This window comes from Diorhabda carinulata, chromosome X (genome assembly GCF_026250575.1).
Source record: "Diorhabda carinulata isolate Delta chromosome X, icDioCari1.1, whole genome shotgun sequence".
Lineage (NCBI taxonomy): Eukaryota > Metazoa > Arthropoda > Insecta > Coleoptera > Chrysomelidae > Diorhabda > Diorhabda carinulata.
The window spans coordinates 14,178,276-14,197,523 of NC_079472.1; the positions used below are offsets into that span (position 1 = coordinate 14,178,276).

Here is a 19,248-nt window from a genome sequence, read left to right on the forward strand (position 1 = left end):
AGCATTCTCGCCAATATGAGAACAAAATTATATTCTTATGGTTAGAGGCGTTTTCTTTAAGATGCTTGCAGATATACGAAACTACATATTAAGAACCTCTACCATCCTCGATTTCGTCCCAAACATACATAAATTCCTTTTATAGTAGGCAAGAGATGTCGAAAGTTTGGGAAACGGAAGCGCTTTTTGGATGTCAAATGTGCAGGCGTAAAAATCGTCAGAAGTCTTCTGTTGATCGGTCTTAAGAGCACTCCTTGCTTGCTCAGCACGAGCTAAATGAATTTTTTTTGCAACTCAAGTTCTTTTTTCTTTTCATCTTGCATTTCAGCACGCATCTTAAGGGATAACTCATCGCATTGGCGACAAGTATTTTTTCTGGGAACTTTAAAGTGAAAATTGAATTTTGTTGAGAAAACTTTGTAATAATATTTTTCTTTTACTGACTGTTTATTTTTTTGAGAACATTTTTTAACATAAAGATCGTACAGACTCTGATAAGATGGAAGTCTATGACTTCTTCAATCAAACAACGATACAGCCGTCCCCAACTAATTTGTAGTGAATTGAGGAAAAACTTTTTGCATACAGTTTTATCGTTTACTTTGATACGTATCGAGTAAACAAAAGTAGAATTCTTTTCACGCCCTGAACCATCCCTAGATCGCTTTCTCAATATTTTGACGTAGAAATATATTCTGCTAACTAAAATCAGCTAAACTCCAAAACGATTCGAAAAACTTGGATAAATCTTCCGGGTTGAAGCTGCTAGCACATTTTCTTTCACATTTGAGAATTTGAATCAAATATTTTAGCAGCAAACATTTCCCTTTCTCTGTTTTGAAGATTTTTGCACTATTTCTCGAGAACTTTCGTTTGTGTTTTGCCCAGCTGGCTCCGTTTCTAGATCTTTTTCTACCTGGTTTGTCATTTTCAGGACTTTCTGAAGCAATTAAAAAAGAATTTTATAAGAATTTATGTTGAATGACATCTCACTACATCGTTAGAACGCACTAACTGAGTTAATGGTAGTTAGTCTACAGATTCCCAATCTGAAAATAGATAATATTAATTGTTTAATTAAGTAAATGATTCTAAACATGCTTATTTTAGAAGTCGGTAATTATAACCTTAAAATATTTCATTTTTCGACAATCTTCAATACTATTGTTGAACATAATATCTCAATATCATTGTTATTATCCTAACTTACCGTCAGAATTCATATCAACACTCAAAAATCATTCAAAAGTAAGCAATAAAAAGTCAAAACAATTAAAATCCTGGCGATAAGGCATGCGGGAATATTGTCAAAATAGAACTAATGAACTTAGTTTACTACGGCACTGAACACTTTTAATAAATTGTCACTGCAGGAGTGGTTTAATCGCCATCTATCGGTAAAGTGGTGATACTGGTTTTATAAGATGAAAAAATCCAATTTATGGACTTGGTCCACTTCATCTTTGAGCCCCTCAAGATATGTCGTGTCAAAAAAGTTAGTTCAACAAAATTGGCCAATCTTATATGCTTACAAACACCGTTTCGAAAACGAGAAAGTATTCTGATTAAAAAAAAAAGATTTAAAACCGTTTATTTATTATCCAGCAGAAATAAGATTGTTCGGCTGTTAAAACTCTTGAAGAAAATTTTTACTTTCTGGTAGGTCCTTTTCTAATCCATAACAACGGTTTTTTTAGTAGAATTTTCCACTATAACTACATTCCCTAACGATATAGAAACACGAAAATATATATATAATTATCTCTAGTCTAATCCCTTTGAAAGGATGGTTTAAACACTCCTTCGACCAACAGTTCATAGGTTCTTCTTCGACGATTTAGATAGAGAAGAAGGAGCATTTTATTACCTCTTACAAGCTTTTACCATGTAGAACTGGCAACTTAAGACCACTACCAAAAATCAATTTGTTTAACTCATGACCTCACTCGTATACAAGGTTTTCAGTAGGTTGTAACGTGGTTAGCGAAACGAGCGTCACTCAATATAATATTGGTGTGTTGGTGTAGTTGTAGTGTTTGTAGTGTAGGTGTAAAAATAACAAATTTCTTTATTTTACAGTAATATTAACCTCTTTTGAAATACTCTCTTCAAATATTAAATTATCCATTTTATTTCAAACGACAACAAAAAATACTATATGAAATTTCTTAAATTTTTATTATATTATGAAGAATGATAAAAAAGTTAGACTTCCTCTTCTTTATCCCCGTTCAAATCTAAAAATTCGTAAATTGCAGTACGCAATTTCGTATTACTTATTACATTTGAATTAACGAGTTTTTCATTTGTCATCGGACTCGTATATTTTCCGGACATAAACCATTCGCTGATTGCGTTTTTCTCGTACGTATAACCATCGCTACAAATAACTGGATCGTTCATTATTTCGCGAGTAATTGGACATAGGAATTCATCGGGAACGTCTAACCAAGTAGCAGCATCCATTTTAATTTCTTTGTTTTTTAACCATCGAATTTCTTTAACGAATTTTTCTTTTACTTCTTCGTCTAAAAAGTTAAAAAAAATCCAAATCAGAAAATGAATTGCGATCAATATTCACAATTGGTGGATCGATCATTTCAAAATTATTTTTTTTTAAAACTTCTCTCTTTATCTGTGCCTGTACCAGTTCAATGGGGTTCAGTTCGCAATGGTGGTGATTCAATCACCGTGGTTTCAAGTTTTCTGTAATTTCATCAATATCATATTCAGTAGAGAATAGATTCAAAAGTCCAAGGCAGTTCAAAAATCGTTTGATGCATCAGTCAGCGCCTCTTTCCTGTTGGTGGATTTATACCAGTTGATGAATTATTTTAAAAAAACCTGTCTTCGTCTCATAACAGTTTTGTGTAAATCCCTCTTTGATCCATGTTTCTTTTAAATAAAATATTTGTCTTCTTTAGTTTCTTATTTCTTTCCCTTGTTAGTTTTAGTACAATATAATTTCTTTTTATTAATATAGAATTACTGGAATGCTTTTCCCATCAATAGCTCATTTCTTTTTAAAGTTTCCAATTCGACACAGTTCATGGTAATCCTCATCATTTCGAACCGTGACTGGTGTCGAAACTTTTGAAGTTTTGGGTTAGTAAGTAGGTTTTATCAGTCACGTGGTTAATTTGATCTTGATGATGCATATATAGATAATTACTAACAATCAGGTTATTATATTTAATAATAAAATTACCTAAATCCAATTCTGTACAAATTTGTTCTTCAGATAAAGTGATAATTTTCTTTCCGTCCAATGAATTCGACTTCACTTTTGATATTAATTCAAGCAAACCGATATTTTTCAACCAATTTATAATATCCAAAGTTGTCCAATTTATTATTGGTTTCGATTTCAATTTCATTTTATCTGTTACTGTAGATTGAAACATCTGAAATAAAAATTTTGGTCATTTTAAATCATTTTCGACATAATCAACGAAGATATTGAGACACTTGTCATATCTGTGGACAAGCTTTTCAATACCCTCTTCAGAGAAAGTTGCCACCAATGTAACCTAACCGTTCAGTAACAAAACAGACCTTGAAACTTCTGGAAATTCCGTAGAAAAACCCGTAATGGTGAATCTGCGGTTTTCTTTAATTCTCCGATGTATTTCTACAGAAATATAACCATCAGCCTGCAGAAAACGATTCGTAATTCACACTTGGCGGGAGTATCAATAATGGCGGACATGTTTACGTGGCTGCAGCACAACGCCGACTGACGCCTGAATGTCAACAATGACGGAATGTGTAGTGTGAGAGCTTCGCAGTCGCCTACAGCGCATGCCCGCGTAGCTTCTACGTGGAGCGATTAAGGTTTGAAAAAAACGGCCCTCGTATGATAAAAACAATAAAAAAGAAGAACTAGGGGTTACGAATTGTCTACAGAAACTTAGAACTGGTAAAAATAGACGGTTTAGTTTATGGACGATGTAGATAAGACCTGAAAATGGAATTTGACATCAAGAAATGTAAAAGAATGTAGTAAATGAAGAAAGATCATGAGGGAGATTTAGTGACCGCATTTGTCTACCTGGTGTCAATATTGTTGAGTTTATAAAAAATTATAACTTACCAAGTGTTGTGGTAATTTCCATAACCACAACGTTCGATCTAAACAACCAGTTGTAAGTAAAGAACAGTCGATGTTAAAAGAGCAAGATGTTATTATTGAATCGTGATCCAGGACATAAAGGCAGTAAGCGCTATGGACAGACCATATTCTCGCTTGACGGTCTGTAGCTACAGAACAAAGAAATTCGCCCAATACTTGAGAATATCGGACACATATTACATTTCCTCCGTGTCCTCGTAGAGATTTCCATACTTTTATGTTCAGTAAATCGATTGATGGGTTACCGTTTTCCTGAAGTATCATAAATTAATACAGGATCTATAGAAATACTACCAATAAACAAAAATTACAGAATGGCTAATTTTAATTTTGGATTTTGTAACTTATTCACCCAGTATATCGACATTTTTATCAAAAGAGATATGCAAAATATGTTGATGTTAATCATATAAATAAAATACAAACAAATCAAAAGTCGAATTTGTTTTTTAATCACCAATTCATAAAAAGTTGATTTGATTCATATGAATATTATTCCTGACGTATTAGTCACTTGATGAAAAACATTATTTCTATTTTAGCATTCTATTTGCAAGGTTACAGGATGTTCGTTAAAAGAATTTCTTTTCTGCGAGTTAGACAACCTAAGCAACAAGCTTTTGTAATCGTGGTTGCCTAAATATTCGCTTTTATTCGAACTTCGAACGAGTACCAGTAATTTTGAAACGAGATTCAACTGGTAGAACTCTGGTGTAAAATTTTAAAATACTTATATGTGCAAGTATAAAATTCTCTTTTCTAGTGTTTCCTAGTTTCTTTAGTGATAAAAAAGAATACTAATCATGTATGTATGTATGGATTTGGGGTTTTGTGTACACTGCCACCCAAAAGATATCTTGTGTCCCCCTTTCTTGCTGCGATACTGGAGAATGCAGTTTTACAGCTGATCCATCAATTCTATTCCTTTTAAAAAGTCTTCGATAGAATGTGGATTGAGCTTTCGTTCCTCTGCAGCAATATCTAGCATGTCCTTTTAATATTCGTAGATTGTTCTCACTTAGCTTGATACATTCAGTAGATCTACTCTGGTTAAGGTTTTCCAAAAGAGTTTTTGCCTATCTCAGCCTTTTTCGGTTGTCCCAATAATTGTTTTTGCCTCTATCTACCTTCTTTTCCATTGCTTTTTCCATTGTTCTGTAGCTGATACCACAGTAGGGTTCGTGTCCCATGAAGGGCTTGTCTGTAATTTTATTCTTCTTGCCTAGCTCGTTTAATTTTTCTAGGCAATCCTAAACGTATTTGGACCTTATAATATTGGAGCTTAGAACTAGAATGGTTGCTTAACTATCGAACAAGATGATGATCTCCAATTCTTTCTGGATTTAACCGAACACATCTTTCAATTGCATGAATTTCTGCTTGAAAATTGCTTGGTGCACTGCCCTAGGCTTTCAGAATGTTTGGTTCTGGTATATTCCTATTCCAGTTCCGTTTGCTGTTTTTGATCAATTCGTATACTAACCATGGTAAACCACGAAGTTTTATTAACTCTCTGAAAGCATTTTTGTTAAAGGTATAAAATATCAAGTGAGTGAATCTTTATTGGTTACCGATTATTTTGTATTCTGCCAAATTTGCCATCTTATTAATAAAACACGATTATTTTGGTGTAAATTCTAGAATTTACTAAAATTAGAATGAACTGAACCGCGAACGTACCTCATGACTAATACTCTTTGAATGATATACTGTTTCAAAAAAATAAATAAAGATAAAATCACATCTAATATTTGTTGGGGGAGAGTATGATTTCCGTGGCTTACTTAGGTCAAAATAAATCGAAAATGAAGAATGAAATTTTTTGATATCTCGCTTCGTTTTCGAGATATCGATACATAAAGTTATAATCAAACGTTAACTCAAAATTCGCTTTATTGAACAGATGGCGTTAAATATTTCGTTTGAAATGAATATTTTATCACTTCAAATTCAATATGAAAGTTGTAATTCAATAGAAAAAGATTTTTTATTTAATTTTTATATTATTCACCCTGATACTCCAAAAATTATATTGAAAAAAACAGAAACAAAATTAGCCATTTTTGATAATTTTCATAACTCTGTGATCATTTTATGTTTTTCATAAAGAATTGTCGGTTGTTTTTCATTATGTACCGAAGCCCCCCATAAGAAAAAAAATAATAATAAAAGAAAACCAAAATAATCCTCACGCGAAAAATATATTTTTTTAGATAATTTTTGCTGTAAAAAATTCATGATTTTTGAACTTTTTACACTCAAAGTGCACCACAAGAAGATTAGATTAGGTTAGGTTAGGTTAAATTAGGTTAGGTTAGGTTAGGTTAGGTTGATATATGTAAATATTAAATAAAAATAAATTTCTCCAGCTTCAAGTATCGATATCTCGAAAACGAAGCGAGATATCGAAAAATTTTATTCCTCATTTTCAACTTACTTTGGGTCAATTTACAAAATGACATATTCAAATCCAGGCGCCACGGAAGTCGGACTTGTACCATTTGTTTTTTACGTTTGTCAGGAAAATTTCAGTACAATAATAATTCGGTGATAGAACTCACATTCGGTACTAATATTCTCCACAATTTGACGAAACTGTCGTTTCCGCAAGTTGCTAGTAAATAAGATTGAACGTCATCCGTTGAATTTGGTAAGGGTTCCATATTCGGTGACATATCACAATTCTGAATCCCATGTTCGTGAGCGTCTTTTTTCGTATATAAACATATATAATTTTCCAAAGACCAAATTCTAAAATTAGCGTCGAGTGAAACTGTAATCGCAATTCTTCCATCAGGAGAAATACATGTACCAGAAATAGTATCAGAGTGTCCTTCAAAAGTACTGAAAAGTAAATTTGATCAATAGCACAATAAAATCATATCATATATCGACTGTGTCCAAACGCTAAATAAGTACTGAAATAACTTGTTCATAAAACTGTTTATTCGAAATTATTTTCAATTTTTTATTAGCTAGATTCGTAGTTCAGACCACCGAGGGTAGTTTTCAGTGAATATCGAAGTTGCAGCCCGCATTTGATGATGAAGGTAGGTGGTGTTCAAAATAGGAATTATCAAAAACTATTTATAAAACAGTACGTACGTTATTTTTTCCATTGTTTCAATATTCCACAATACGGCTTTTTCATCATCCCCTGCGGTTATCAGAAAAGTATTATCGGGACAAAATCGACAAACCTTAATAGACAAAACGTTCTTTGGTATCGATTTAAGCTTCTCGCCCGACTGAAATTAAAAACATTCCATTAATAATATTCATTTTGATATATAACTTTTCAAGTGAAATAAATTTTATTCATAATTAATTTCTTTCCAAAATTTTCCAAGTAAGATGTAATTTGTTTTCTAAAATCATCGCAAGATGAATGAATGGTTTGGAAAGTTTACTAAAGATCGTATAAACATCCATGACGATGACGATGACGACTACATCCTACATCCTCCGTCTACCGAGTTAACCAAATGATCAGTGAGATACGAAGACTTATGCTAAGAGAAAAACTCACCAAGAGCCAATAGCATAATCCATTACGTTCCTAAAACTCTATAACAATGAGGAGATCCAGAGACTGAAGAATGGATACACAAACACACTTCTAACAAACCAAAAAAAAATCCAAACAAAGTTTGCCAAAAAAGTGTGTTTATAGTTGATTTCATGGTATATGGGATCACCACAACTTATACATGGCTTCTAGGGAGCGGTTTAAGACTTAGTACCAATGTAACAAATGTTTCAAGTGAAAAGTATGGATCTAGAGCCTAGTGACTATCGCCTAATTCGAAAAATGAGTGGTTAAATGGACAACGATTCGCTTCAAGACACTGTATCAAACTTCCTGAACTCAATTAGGTAGATTTCTTTACAGAGGTTATAGTAAAGATGTTGTGACGAAATTAATTTGACTTCCGTACAAATATATTAATAATAAAATCATTTTTTTCTTAATACGTCTCTTATTTATGATAATAATTTGTTGTATCTACTATATTTACATCTGATAAGTTCTTTTTACATACATTAGTATCCCAAATCACGGTACCACCATCTTGTGAACATGAAACTAAAGTTTGACCATTTTTGGAAAATTCTAGATGATTTACGGCATACGTGTGTCCTTCAAAAGGAGAAAAGCAATGTTCTTCCACATTATTTTCTAGCGAGATTTTAAAAATCCTTATAAGTTTGTCACTAAAAAGAAACATGGATCTTAAATATCTAATCTAATAAATAGAAATCAAAATTGTTCACCTAGATCCTATTGCCAATAATCGTTTACCATGAAAACAACAACTATTAATCGATCCATCGACTAAATCGTCAATTTTTTCAATAAGTGTTACTTTATTATTATCATTGTTATCATCCTGGAACAAATCGTTTTCTGATATACGATCGAAATGATTATTAGGTTGATTCAAATCAGATTCTAAAGTTAAATTGTCGGTTGTATCCCAAATAATTATACTTTTGTCATTTGAACCTAAAATTTCATAAAAATATATGAATAAACCAATAGATAAAATGATTTAGGAGAAATGTTTAGTGATTTTTTCGATATCACTACTTTGGTATTATTTCGAACTTCTTCTGTCCTACCTCAGGACCACTTCGTTCAGTCTGACCTCTTCTCTTCTCATCTTCTCGTCCTGTTCGATCTTCTTCTCGTCTGATGAACTCACGTACCTCGTCGCTTATGTTGGGGAACCAATTGTACCTGTCGACTCTACTTATAGTAGTGCAGTCTTTAATTATTTGGCTGATGGCTTCTTCCGGGTGTATTAGAAATTTTCCAGTTCCGCTGCATGGTTCCTGATCTTCTTTAGCTCTTTTTCCATTATTCTTTCGCCCTTATCCAACGCAATTTATTCCTTGACCTAATGTGAAGGCTTATATACTAGTAAAAAAGCACACATCTCCTTTAAGAGCATTGGGTTCCAATTAGAATGAGCTCGAATAGCTGCTGAAGAGAGTATTTAGAGTGGGAGCAAATTATATTTTTTTTTGTACATGATAATAAACTTTAAATAAGTCTAAAGCTTCATTGTTTGTTATTTCATCGCTACGTGAACTATTTTAATACTCACCAGATACTATAATTGATAAATCCTTGGAAACGGCCGCACAGTTTACATATCTAGTGTGACCATCAAGCGAAGCAACGCAATTACCTTCATTATCCCAAACTTTCACCAACTTATCCATACTAGACGATACTAAATACTCCCCATTTGAACTGTACTTTACACATGTGACTGTTGAAGTGTGACCATCATAGATATCGAATAATTCAAAAGAAATATCATTTGTTGTAGAAGTTTTTTCCTTTATTATGAAATTCGCAAGAATTGTCCATATTTTGATTTCGTTACTATTACCACTAGAAGCCAATTTATACTGTCGAGATAGTGTGTTGTTTTCTATTGAATTAAAAAGAAAAATTGATAGACAGTACACTAAAAATGAAGTAAGTCTGAAGGAAATTTAATTTACATCACCCGATACACAACAATAAGAAGCTGTTTGTTATAGATTTTAAGGAACGTGATGCTTTGATACGTTACGGGCATACGGACCTGAAAAAAGAGAAATTGGGGTAGAAATATTCATTACTTAAGGATCTCTCTCTCTGTCCTTGGTTTCGGATCTTTACAGATAAGTATCAGTTCCCTTCAGGTAGTGACACGATTGGGGCAAAAAAGATGATCTGGCTCAAACAGAGTTTGTCCACTGAATCGAAGCTGATCCTGGAATGCTACAAGGCACTCAATGAGCTGGCTAGCGAAAGAACGGTGAAGCTGAATGTCTGGATGTATGGAACTTAGAGGGAACAATCGTGTACTGGTGCAAAGAGGATGAAGGACACATTTTTACTTCAAAAATGTACGCAGTCCAAACTGTGCACATCACCACGTACTAATATGAACCGCTGAATCGAAGCTGATCCTGGAATGGCACTCAATGAGCTGGCTAACGACGGTGAAATTGTTTACGTGGATATGTGGGAATGAAATTGCTGATGCGATCTGACTAAGCCTGGAGCCACTCAATTGTTGACCGTGCAAAATATTAATCACCGTCGCAATTATGATTACAAGTTTTATAAAATATTTCAACTCAAACGTAAGACGTTCGTAAGTTATAATTTTTGGTTTTTTGTTGTTAATAAATGAAATCCTTACTAATAAATGTTATACGTTTGTTAATGTCCATTGAAAGTACACCCATGTCTTGAGCACTATCTACTTTCGCCACGGGAACACATGGTGTCTCTTTGGTAGTATCAAGTAAGTCCTCAGTGTTCCAAATCATTATATTTTCTAAAGAACATGCAGTAACCAAATAATAGGAATCGGGTGTGAATGTTAACGCTTGGGTAGTTCCTTGATGATTAAATATTGTCCTAAAACACATAATTGACAATCCTCTATGAAAATATTGAGTTAAATTTTGACAAAATCTTGTACCGTCTAATTAGACAACATTGTTTGAAGCGATCTTGTTAAATACTTGAAATTGCTTCCAAATTATTTAGTAATACATTGTAAATAATCATTTTCATTGGAACAAGGATAAAATGGTTTTCAAAATCACTTACTTAATCAGACTTCTATGTACCAGATCCCATATACATACAGCTCCATTATCTCCAGCTGTTATTAATAATGTACTGTTTGGAGAAAACCTGGAAGGAGAATCATACCATAAAAACTTAGGAATATTGATATAGTATAAAACCGAACTCGGATCCATAAACATCACGTACATTATTCTATTGACTAGAGACTCTTCACCTTAGAGAAGCAGCGGGTATGAGTACGAACTTGTGGCCCTCGTCAAGGTCCCAAGGGAAGATCCAGACACTGCTGCAACTGCGGTGCTTTTTGTGCTAGAGGATTCCATGGAACTCCAACCGAAACAACTTGTCATTTGTCTTTTTCAGAAACCAACCATTGTTATTTGCCTTTTATTAAAGTAATCCATGTTTTCAGAAACTGTATTTTTTAAGAAAGTTATTTGTCTTTAGACAAACAAAAACAAACTAACATTTGTCTATACAGATGGTCTTTTACGAAATTAAACCATCGTTTGTTGTCAAAGAGTGGATTCTAGTACAACAAACCGTCTTCTGCGTCTTTTGTCTGTAAAAAGCGTCTTTTACGATTAAAAACTGTCGTTTTTTTTAAGAAAATTTATTGCATGGGCTGTTTTCACTTCATCACTATATCATTTCAAATATGTTACGATTTGGTTGTAATATCGACGAGAATATTAATGAATCAAACATATAAAAAAATAGCATTTACGGTGGAAAATTTCCATGGAATTTTGGAAAGATAGAAAGTATCAATTAGATAGAAATCGGACAGCGTAATAATTGGCGTTGATTTTAAAACATTGAGCTGTGAATATTTGAAGAAAAGATGGTATAAAGTTGAAATGAGCTGCTCGCAATTCTCTACGACGAAAATTGCAATCAGATCCCTGTAAAAAGAAACAAAGTTCGACAGTATCAAGTTCCGTAGAAATAACGAAAATAACGAAATTTATAGAAAGAAAATACCCCTGAAGGGCTGCAACGGAAATTGTATCACATAGGCGGGGTAAATTGTACTTGGCGAGAAGGGGAAGCTTCTGATTGCTTGACTTTGACTTTTTTTATAGATTCCAACAACGATGTTTTCTAATTGTTCTTTTGTTATTTGAACCTTTAAATAAATTGTTTTTGCTCTGTATTTTTTCTATAATTAGCAAAAATAATCTATCCGAATAACCCTCAACATTAATACACAGACTTCCGCCTACGACAGGGTATCATTGCTGATAATTTTCTTATTTTTTAGAATGTTAATGATTCCCATAGATTGCGGTAGTTACACTGTTTGCAATAATGCTTAAAGCTTGAGTACTTATCCCATTGTTCATCTTCAGGTTTACAGATATTGCATCATTTAACTTCTTTAATCTATCTTTCTTTTATTTCGGAATTGATCTTACGTGCCATATCTTTTTGTCTCAATTATTGTTTTCCTGGAATCGGTACGGATTCTATTTTCAATTCTTTTCTAGCTACTTCGTTTCTAATTCTTAGTATCTTTATATCCCGAGTTCGTATTTTATTTTTGATTACTTCGTGAGTGTCCAGTTTTCACATCTATATATTGGGCCCAACTGTTAATTTATAGACTGTTAATTGTGTTTTCTGTGACATTTATTTTTCCCATATCTTTTGCTTTATGATGAAGATGTTATCAGGAGCTTCTAGTCCAGTGCTAAAACCACTTCGTAGCTTATTTAATTCTTTTTATGTTAATTTTTCTTTCTATTATCCAGTAATCTTTCATATTTAGAAAATATCTTTGATAAGGTTATTAATCAATAATTTTGGTAGTCGTAACATTTCCTTTTTTTGTTTTTGCACCATGCCTAATACTTTATCGTAATTTATTTCGTTTCTATTAGTCATTTTTCCTCTATTGTTGTTTCCATGTCGGTTTTTATCTCAAACTTCTCCCATATCTTTTGTTTTACATTATTGATAACTTCTTTATCTTTTAGTCATTCAATTTTATATTTTTATGTCTGGGTAAAAAGTTTTCGTACTGTCTACAAGAACATCTTGCGCACGTTCAAATGCTCGACTAACATCTTTAAAACGGTTTCTTTTTTGATATTCGGTACACACGAATATGTGCTAGTATAAAATTTTTAGAAAAAACTGAAAGAGAAAGCTCCTTAATCATGATCAAATTCCAATTTGTACACATTATTTATAAACAATACAAAATAAGATTATAAGGGGAAAGTTCCTTTTAACAAATAAGATAAATTATAATGATTTCTTATTTAAAATACGTAGTATATAATAATAGTAGTTCTTACCTACAAATTCTAATAGCATCTCCATTTATTTGGGTAAATGCATACAGTTTAATGCAGCTATGTACATTCCATATAACTGCACTTCCATCTACAGACGCGCTAGCCAATAATGAACCTTGCGGCGAGATTTTTACGCAAGTAACTTGATATTTATGAGCTCGTAATGGAGAAACAGATCTTTCTATATACCCCAATCCAACTTTCCAATCCCATATCCTTACAGTTTTATCACTGAACAATAAAAGTGAAAATCATTTTTTACAAAGCATTTCATCGGAAAGATTGATTAAATAATACAATATGAAATATTGTAGAGTGGTAGAGCTGCGCTGGTTATTACCTCTAATCCTCTAATTTGGTTTTTTTAACCCTGCAGTAGTCGCACCTTATTTTTTGTCAAGTACGATCGCGCTGGGTCGCATATTTATAATATAAAATTCATACAAAAGAAAAAAATACAACAAAATACATTTAACACAAACTACTCGACTACTCCAGGGTTAATAGTTCCGATTCTTCTAGAGAGCGATGTGTACTGTTTATAGGCTAAAAGTATAGAGAAAGATAAAGATAGGAATCTGCGTATTGTGAATAGTTTTAAGGGGGTGACTCATAGGAGAAATGACGTATAGATGGTCATCTATCCAATAGGTATGGCGTTCCATTTTAGTCTCTACAACATCATTAATCGTATTCAATCAAAAACATCGAAACCCATGCTAGTAGGTTTGTTATATTCGATTCTGCTGTATGAATATTGCTTCAATTATGGTTCTATTCTATTTTTTTCGCTCCAACATCAGTTTCGGAACAATACTTAGTAGTAAAATGGTAGGTTTTTTTGGGAATAGGATATTTATCTATTAATTCGAATAAATTTCTTACTGCTTAGACATCTTTTATGTGGTCTTATTGTTAAAATATCTTGATTTTAGGTCTCTATCAATCAAAATTTCGTTTAAAAGCGTATAATTTTGATAGTCTTCTCAAAATATGATTTTATTTAAATATATAGAGTACTTATGTCAAATATATATTTTATTAATTTTTTGAAAAAATACTATTAGAACAATTGGTTTTCTGGTTTTTAAATCTTCGTGAATTTATTTTCAAACAAGTTACGATCTTCATCATCATCATCATCATTATCTTGCTTAGGTCGATATCACTGAAGACTTCATAAAAATGACTAAAATGCTTATCATTGTGCAGTGTATAGGTGCGTCCCCATTGAACAAACAATGGGGAAACAAGTTTGTCAAACACGTTGAGTGCAGTTTTAACAAACATTTCTGATTTCAACAAACAATTGTTTGACAAACATTTTCACCAAACAATTGCGATTCGACATGAAACATTAGTAAGTGAGGTTTTGTTGAAGAATGGGTGATTTGAACCGCCGCCATCGTTTGGCTTGCATTGCAGCAGCTTATATTTTAATGGAAGAACCTCGTTCTCGTCGATGGTGACAGAGACAATTGTTTTTACGGCGTTATGAATATAGTGGTGATGATTTCCGAAATGATTTGACAGCCGGGTGTTTGTTTACACATTTTACGAGAATGACAAATGGGGATTTTGAATTGTTAATATCGATTATTGGACCAGTGATAAGTAAACAAAATACCAATTTTCGCCAAGCAATCAGCGTTCAAGATTGTCTGGCTATAACACTTGGCTTCTGGTGATTCCTATCATTCGTTGATGTATTTATTTAAGGTATCCAAACAAAGCATTTCAAAAATTGTTCCGGAGGTTTGCACCGCAATTGTAAACGGTTTTAAAGAGTACGTAAAGACATCCTTCTTTTAATCTCGGCGACATTATTTACACCTAAATCATCATCTAATGCATCTCTTCTTTTGATTTTGGTTTTATAATCATCATTATTAGGGTCCCACAATAAAGGTTTACCTTCGTAAACATTAATTAACCTTATTAACTTCTCCTGGCTCCAAAACTCTTAACTCATTTTGCCACACATACACACACATACACACTTTTCCACTGAATATCCAAAAATTAAGCCGGAAAACCACTTCAAAATACACTAAAACAAGCCAAACAGGTGGTAGGGAAAGTCACTGACAAAAATTGTTCGATCTAGGACGGGAACATTCTAGACAAAAAAAAATGGCGGGTCTCTTTGCCTCCCATACATGAAATGTTTGTTGGGATACGTCCACACGAAAAACACCGGCGAACATTGTTTGTCAAACAAAAAAGTTTGTCGAAATTTTCGACAAATGTTTGGCAAACAATGTTTGTCTAGTGGGGACGCGGTTTATATAGAATTCGATAATTGTTTGTACTGATATCGTAGCTGACTCATTCAATAATAATATATTAGATAATTTTATGTATACTTTGCATTTATGATCTTTTACCTTGACCCTGTAACTATTGTAGATGTTGTGACGAGATCACAACACGTTACGTCACTAGTGTGCCCTTGCAGTATTTGTAAAACTTTGAAATTGTTACCAATAAATGTCTTTGCCATATTCTGAAACAAACAAGTTGGGAATTTCATTACGTGAAGTTATTTTTGTAATGTCAAGATTAAAGAAGCAATTTCTAAATTTAAATCAAGTTCAAAACGGGCGGATGACAAGTCTACAACTCTACACCCAACTAGCAAGGTAGTTTTATCTTAGGTACCCAGCGAAAAGGTTGTTTTTTATGGATGCTTAAGAAGAGTAATTCGCTGTGTAATCATCTCGGGTATTTCAATTTCTTTGTTTGCTACTAATTTATTGTATAATATATGTTGTTTTTCTGATAGATTGGCTTAAAATGTTTTCAATAGAGTGTTAATTTGTATTCAGTTTCATACTAAACATATTTAATGTCAAATATGATATATGGGTGATTCCGTTCTAACTGTGATATTCAATGTCCTGTATTGTTTTTTTGTACTAGTCATTAATTAATAATCAATTAATAAAAATTTTGTGTTAATTGAATAATTCTTAAGATATTTAAACATTATTTTTATACAATATAACTTGCCACTTAAAGAAAACTTATACTACATCACTTGAATGTCAGTACCGTGTCATGTCCATTCCTAGAATTTACCGATAAATTATTAATTTTTTTTGTCGTAACAAATGATTTAAACTAATTACCTTATAAATTCTAATGTTTATGATCAAACTGAGGAAAATTGATGCACTTGTTGTTTAATATCTTAAGTTACCATGTCAGTACCGTGGATAAATGAGTCAGTACCGTGGAACTCAAAATCCGACATTTGTGTCTTGCTCGTGATACTTTGAAGTTGTAGTAAATTCCTCTTAGAGTTTTATTTTTACAGTAAAATAGATGAATAATATGCATAAAAAAGTTAGAAAAGTTAAATTTTAAAATCTTGAAATTTTGAATACAAAAAATCACAGTTAGAACGGAATCACCCATATAATTCATCTCCAAATTAGTAGAATCTTATAATTAATTTAAAAAAAACCAAATAGGCCATTTAATACATTGTATAACCTCCTCCGAAGACTGTTAATGAGTTCCTGCTACTTATTTTGTGGTTAATTGTTAGGTTAAGTTGTTTGTAGACGTCCCAGATGTCTTTATACTATTAAATAATGAACTTTGATGAACAATATTTTTGGCCATGAATCTTTATTCCAGTTTTCGTACTCTCGCGCTCAATCTAAGCTTACTGTTGGTAAGTTAAGTTGGTACTTCTGGAACCGTTGATTTTATTCATACTGAACACGCTATTTACACTACCACTACACCAGCTCTCAATTAGTATAATTGTTAGTGTTGGTATAGTGGTAATGTAAGCAGTGTGTTCTAACGTTATTTTACAATTTGGGAAAATGTTATGAACACCCTGAGGATAAGAAACTTAGTCAGGATTGATACAGTTACATCTTTTTCGCTTCATATTTAGGGTTGTTAATCGTTGTGGGCCCAAATATCCTGAGCCTACACCACCTGTGCGCTTTATCCCCCCATAGTTGACTAATGAGGCTTAGTTTCTGGTTTTCTAATCAAAATAAAATAACAGTTTTAAGGTTGAAAAGGATTTGAAGTACAAAACATCGTTTAATCAGTCCATATCCAAGGCTTTCTCTCTGTACTTTGTGCTAGTTATCTGTTTTCTGAGCAATTTGCTAGCATGGCCACCCAACCTTCATGTTTTTTCAAGGCTTTGGACCGGCAACAGTGCCTCATGAGGTTATTCAATCCATCTAGAAGCGCTGCAGGCATCATACAAAAGATAATAAAATTCATGTAGGTACCTTGGAATTGACATAACCAGATGGGCAGACGTAGATGACTAGGTAAGAGAGCCAGAGCAAATAAAGTCGCAGGATACCTTCAAAACGTAGTATGGAGAAACAAAATAAACAATCAGATCTATAATTACCAATACATCAGAAGCAACTCCTGTAACATCAAAAATGAAACAACTTTTGGAAACCACAAAAACAAAATTGTATCGCTAGATTTCGGATTCATTGACAAAAAAAAACAACGAAGCAATCTGAAGAAGATTATGTAAAATTGATATTAGCTATTGCAACAATAAGTAGGTTCACGTCGAATTATATGTTGCTTGTTATATCGGAATATAACATCCAGCTGATGGATTACAACACCCGGAAAGCCTCCACCAGATATCCAAAGACAGCAACACAGCTTAACTACCACCAATAGTGAAGACTCAAAAAATAACAAGCAGAAAGATCATTTATTAGCAATAGAGGACCTGCTAATCTAGCAATAACTCGGAGAAAGACAACTTTAACAAGAAGATCCAATCTTTGAGGTCCTCATGATAAATCGACGAAGAAAATAACAATTTTAGAGGCTGGACACATCCATCGATAACGGATATTTTCTTTAAACCCATTGAAGTAGAAAGAAGAGTGAATAAAAAAGATTAATGACTCTAAACGACGAGTTTGAGGGGTTAGTAGAAAGTTTTTGTCGGAATCCTTTGTCCTTTGGGTTTGTTGTGCGTTCTAGGATTGACATCTAGGATCCAGTTGTGATGTTAAAGGATTTGAACTGATTTCGGATTGTTCTTAAATCATCAGTTGAGATTATGCTTTTTTCTTGAACTAAAATAGATTGTTCTAGATAATAAACCTCAACTTTGCTTATGTTCAATTTGAATAGAAAGTCCTAGAGGCGTATTTGAAAGATATCTAGTAGGATAGAGCCAAAAAATTGTATCCTCTGATTAAACTTTCGAATCGGTTTGTGATGACAGATTGAGGTTAGATTGGTTCAAGTTAAGTTACGTTTTTTTTGTTGCTTTAAATAGGTAACAAATTGAAATTATTTTGAGTAGACGCAAATTTTACAAAAATGTTTGACTAACATAGTAAAAATTTCAATCTACGTCGCTGACTTATCCATGGGAGTTATTCGGAAACGGCGACGAAAATTATAATTTAAACACGTGACATACAGCACGTAATAATAAAAAACGAATGTGAAATAAAACAAAACATAACTTCAATGTTAATACTCACAATACGGTAAAAAATAAACCACAAATTGATAATATATGTAACAGATTTTGTTTCTAAGTATACGTACAACGATACTGTCAATAAAGGAGTAAATTAATTTACCACCAAGTATTGTTTGACTTCATATTGATTTTCTCCTTTATATTGATCATTCAATAATACATGACGTGGATATTAAATTATAGAGTTATAGAAATAGGTTATGCCTCTACTGTTATTAGCAAGTCGATTTTTCAATTATTAAAATTTACATTACAAAAAAAGGCAACAAACGTTATAATACATTTATCGTTAGTTACTGAATACAGTCTCTTGCCTTTATAACACCATCAGCACTTCAAAATTCCGAAAAATTACGATAAACCAAATAGTTTATTCAATTCCCAATCCTTGTCATATAATACACCTCAGAAATACCACACAGAAGTGACAACTTGCTCTAAGTAGAATTGAACGCATAAATGTCACTATGTCACTTGATGTGAAGTATACGAGGTGTGGCTATTAAATAACGAGGGCCTAGAGGGCGCTCTACATGGGTGGGGTAAAAAACGAGTAGTGCGTTAGTTAGTGCGCAAGATATTTTGTTTAAGCACGTTCCAAAACACGTTTCCGTCACTATTATAGTATTCGTGCAGTAGCGGCTTGAAACGAACGTGATTTTTTCTCGTGCCGAAAAACAACGTATCAATCTCAAATTTC

At 32.8% G+C, this 19,248-nt stretch overlaps 1 protein-coding gene across 2 annotated transcripts; it reads right to left on the reverse strand.

The window, feature by feature from the left end:
- Positions 1–2,107: 2,107 nt before the first annotated feature.
- LOC130901636 (WD repeat, SAM and U-box domain-containing protein 1-like) lies at positions 2,108–19,024 on the reverse strand. 2 transcript variants are annotated; one of them, XM_057813140.1, is made up of 13 exons: positions 18,863–19,024; positions 15,427–15,545; positions 13,040–13,270; positions 10,755–10,841; positions 10,339–10,559; positions 9,244–9,576; positions 8,408–8,639; positions 8,176–8,347; positions 7,238–7,380; positions 6,694–6,976; positions 4,094–4,384; positions 3,209–3,404; positions 2,108–2,528 (listed from the first exon to the last, which is right to left on the reverse strand). In XM_057813140.1, exons 2-13 carry the CDS (start codon positions 15,540–15,542, stop codon positions 2,206–2,208), a joined length of 2,628 nt encoding a protein of 875 aa, XP_057669123.1. In that variant the 5' UTR covers positions 15,543–15,545; positions 18,863–19,024; the 3' UTR covers positions 2,108–2,205. The 2 variants fall into 2 exon arrangements, with proteins under 2 accessions (XP_057669123.1, XP_057669124.1); XM_057813141.1 differs by lacking the exon at positions 18,863–19,024 and adding an exon at positions 18,547–18,649.
- Positions 19,025–19,248: the final 224 nt, after the last annotated feature.

Bases quoted from the DNA above. Each gene is read 5' to 3' on its own strand.
- LOC130901636 (XM_057813140.1), bottom strand. From the start codon at position 15,542: ATGGCAAAGACATTTATTGGTAACAATTTCAAAGTTTTACAAATACTG. The intron at 10,842-13,039 runs GTAAGAACTACT...TTCTCCTTCCAG, and splicing joins GATGCTATTAGAATTTGTAG to GTTTTCTCCAAACAGTACAT. The intron at 3,405-4,093 runs GTAAGTTATAAT...TTTTTATTTCAG, and splicing joins GGAAATTACCACAACACTTG to ATGTTTCAATCTACAGTAAC.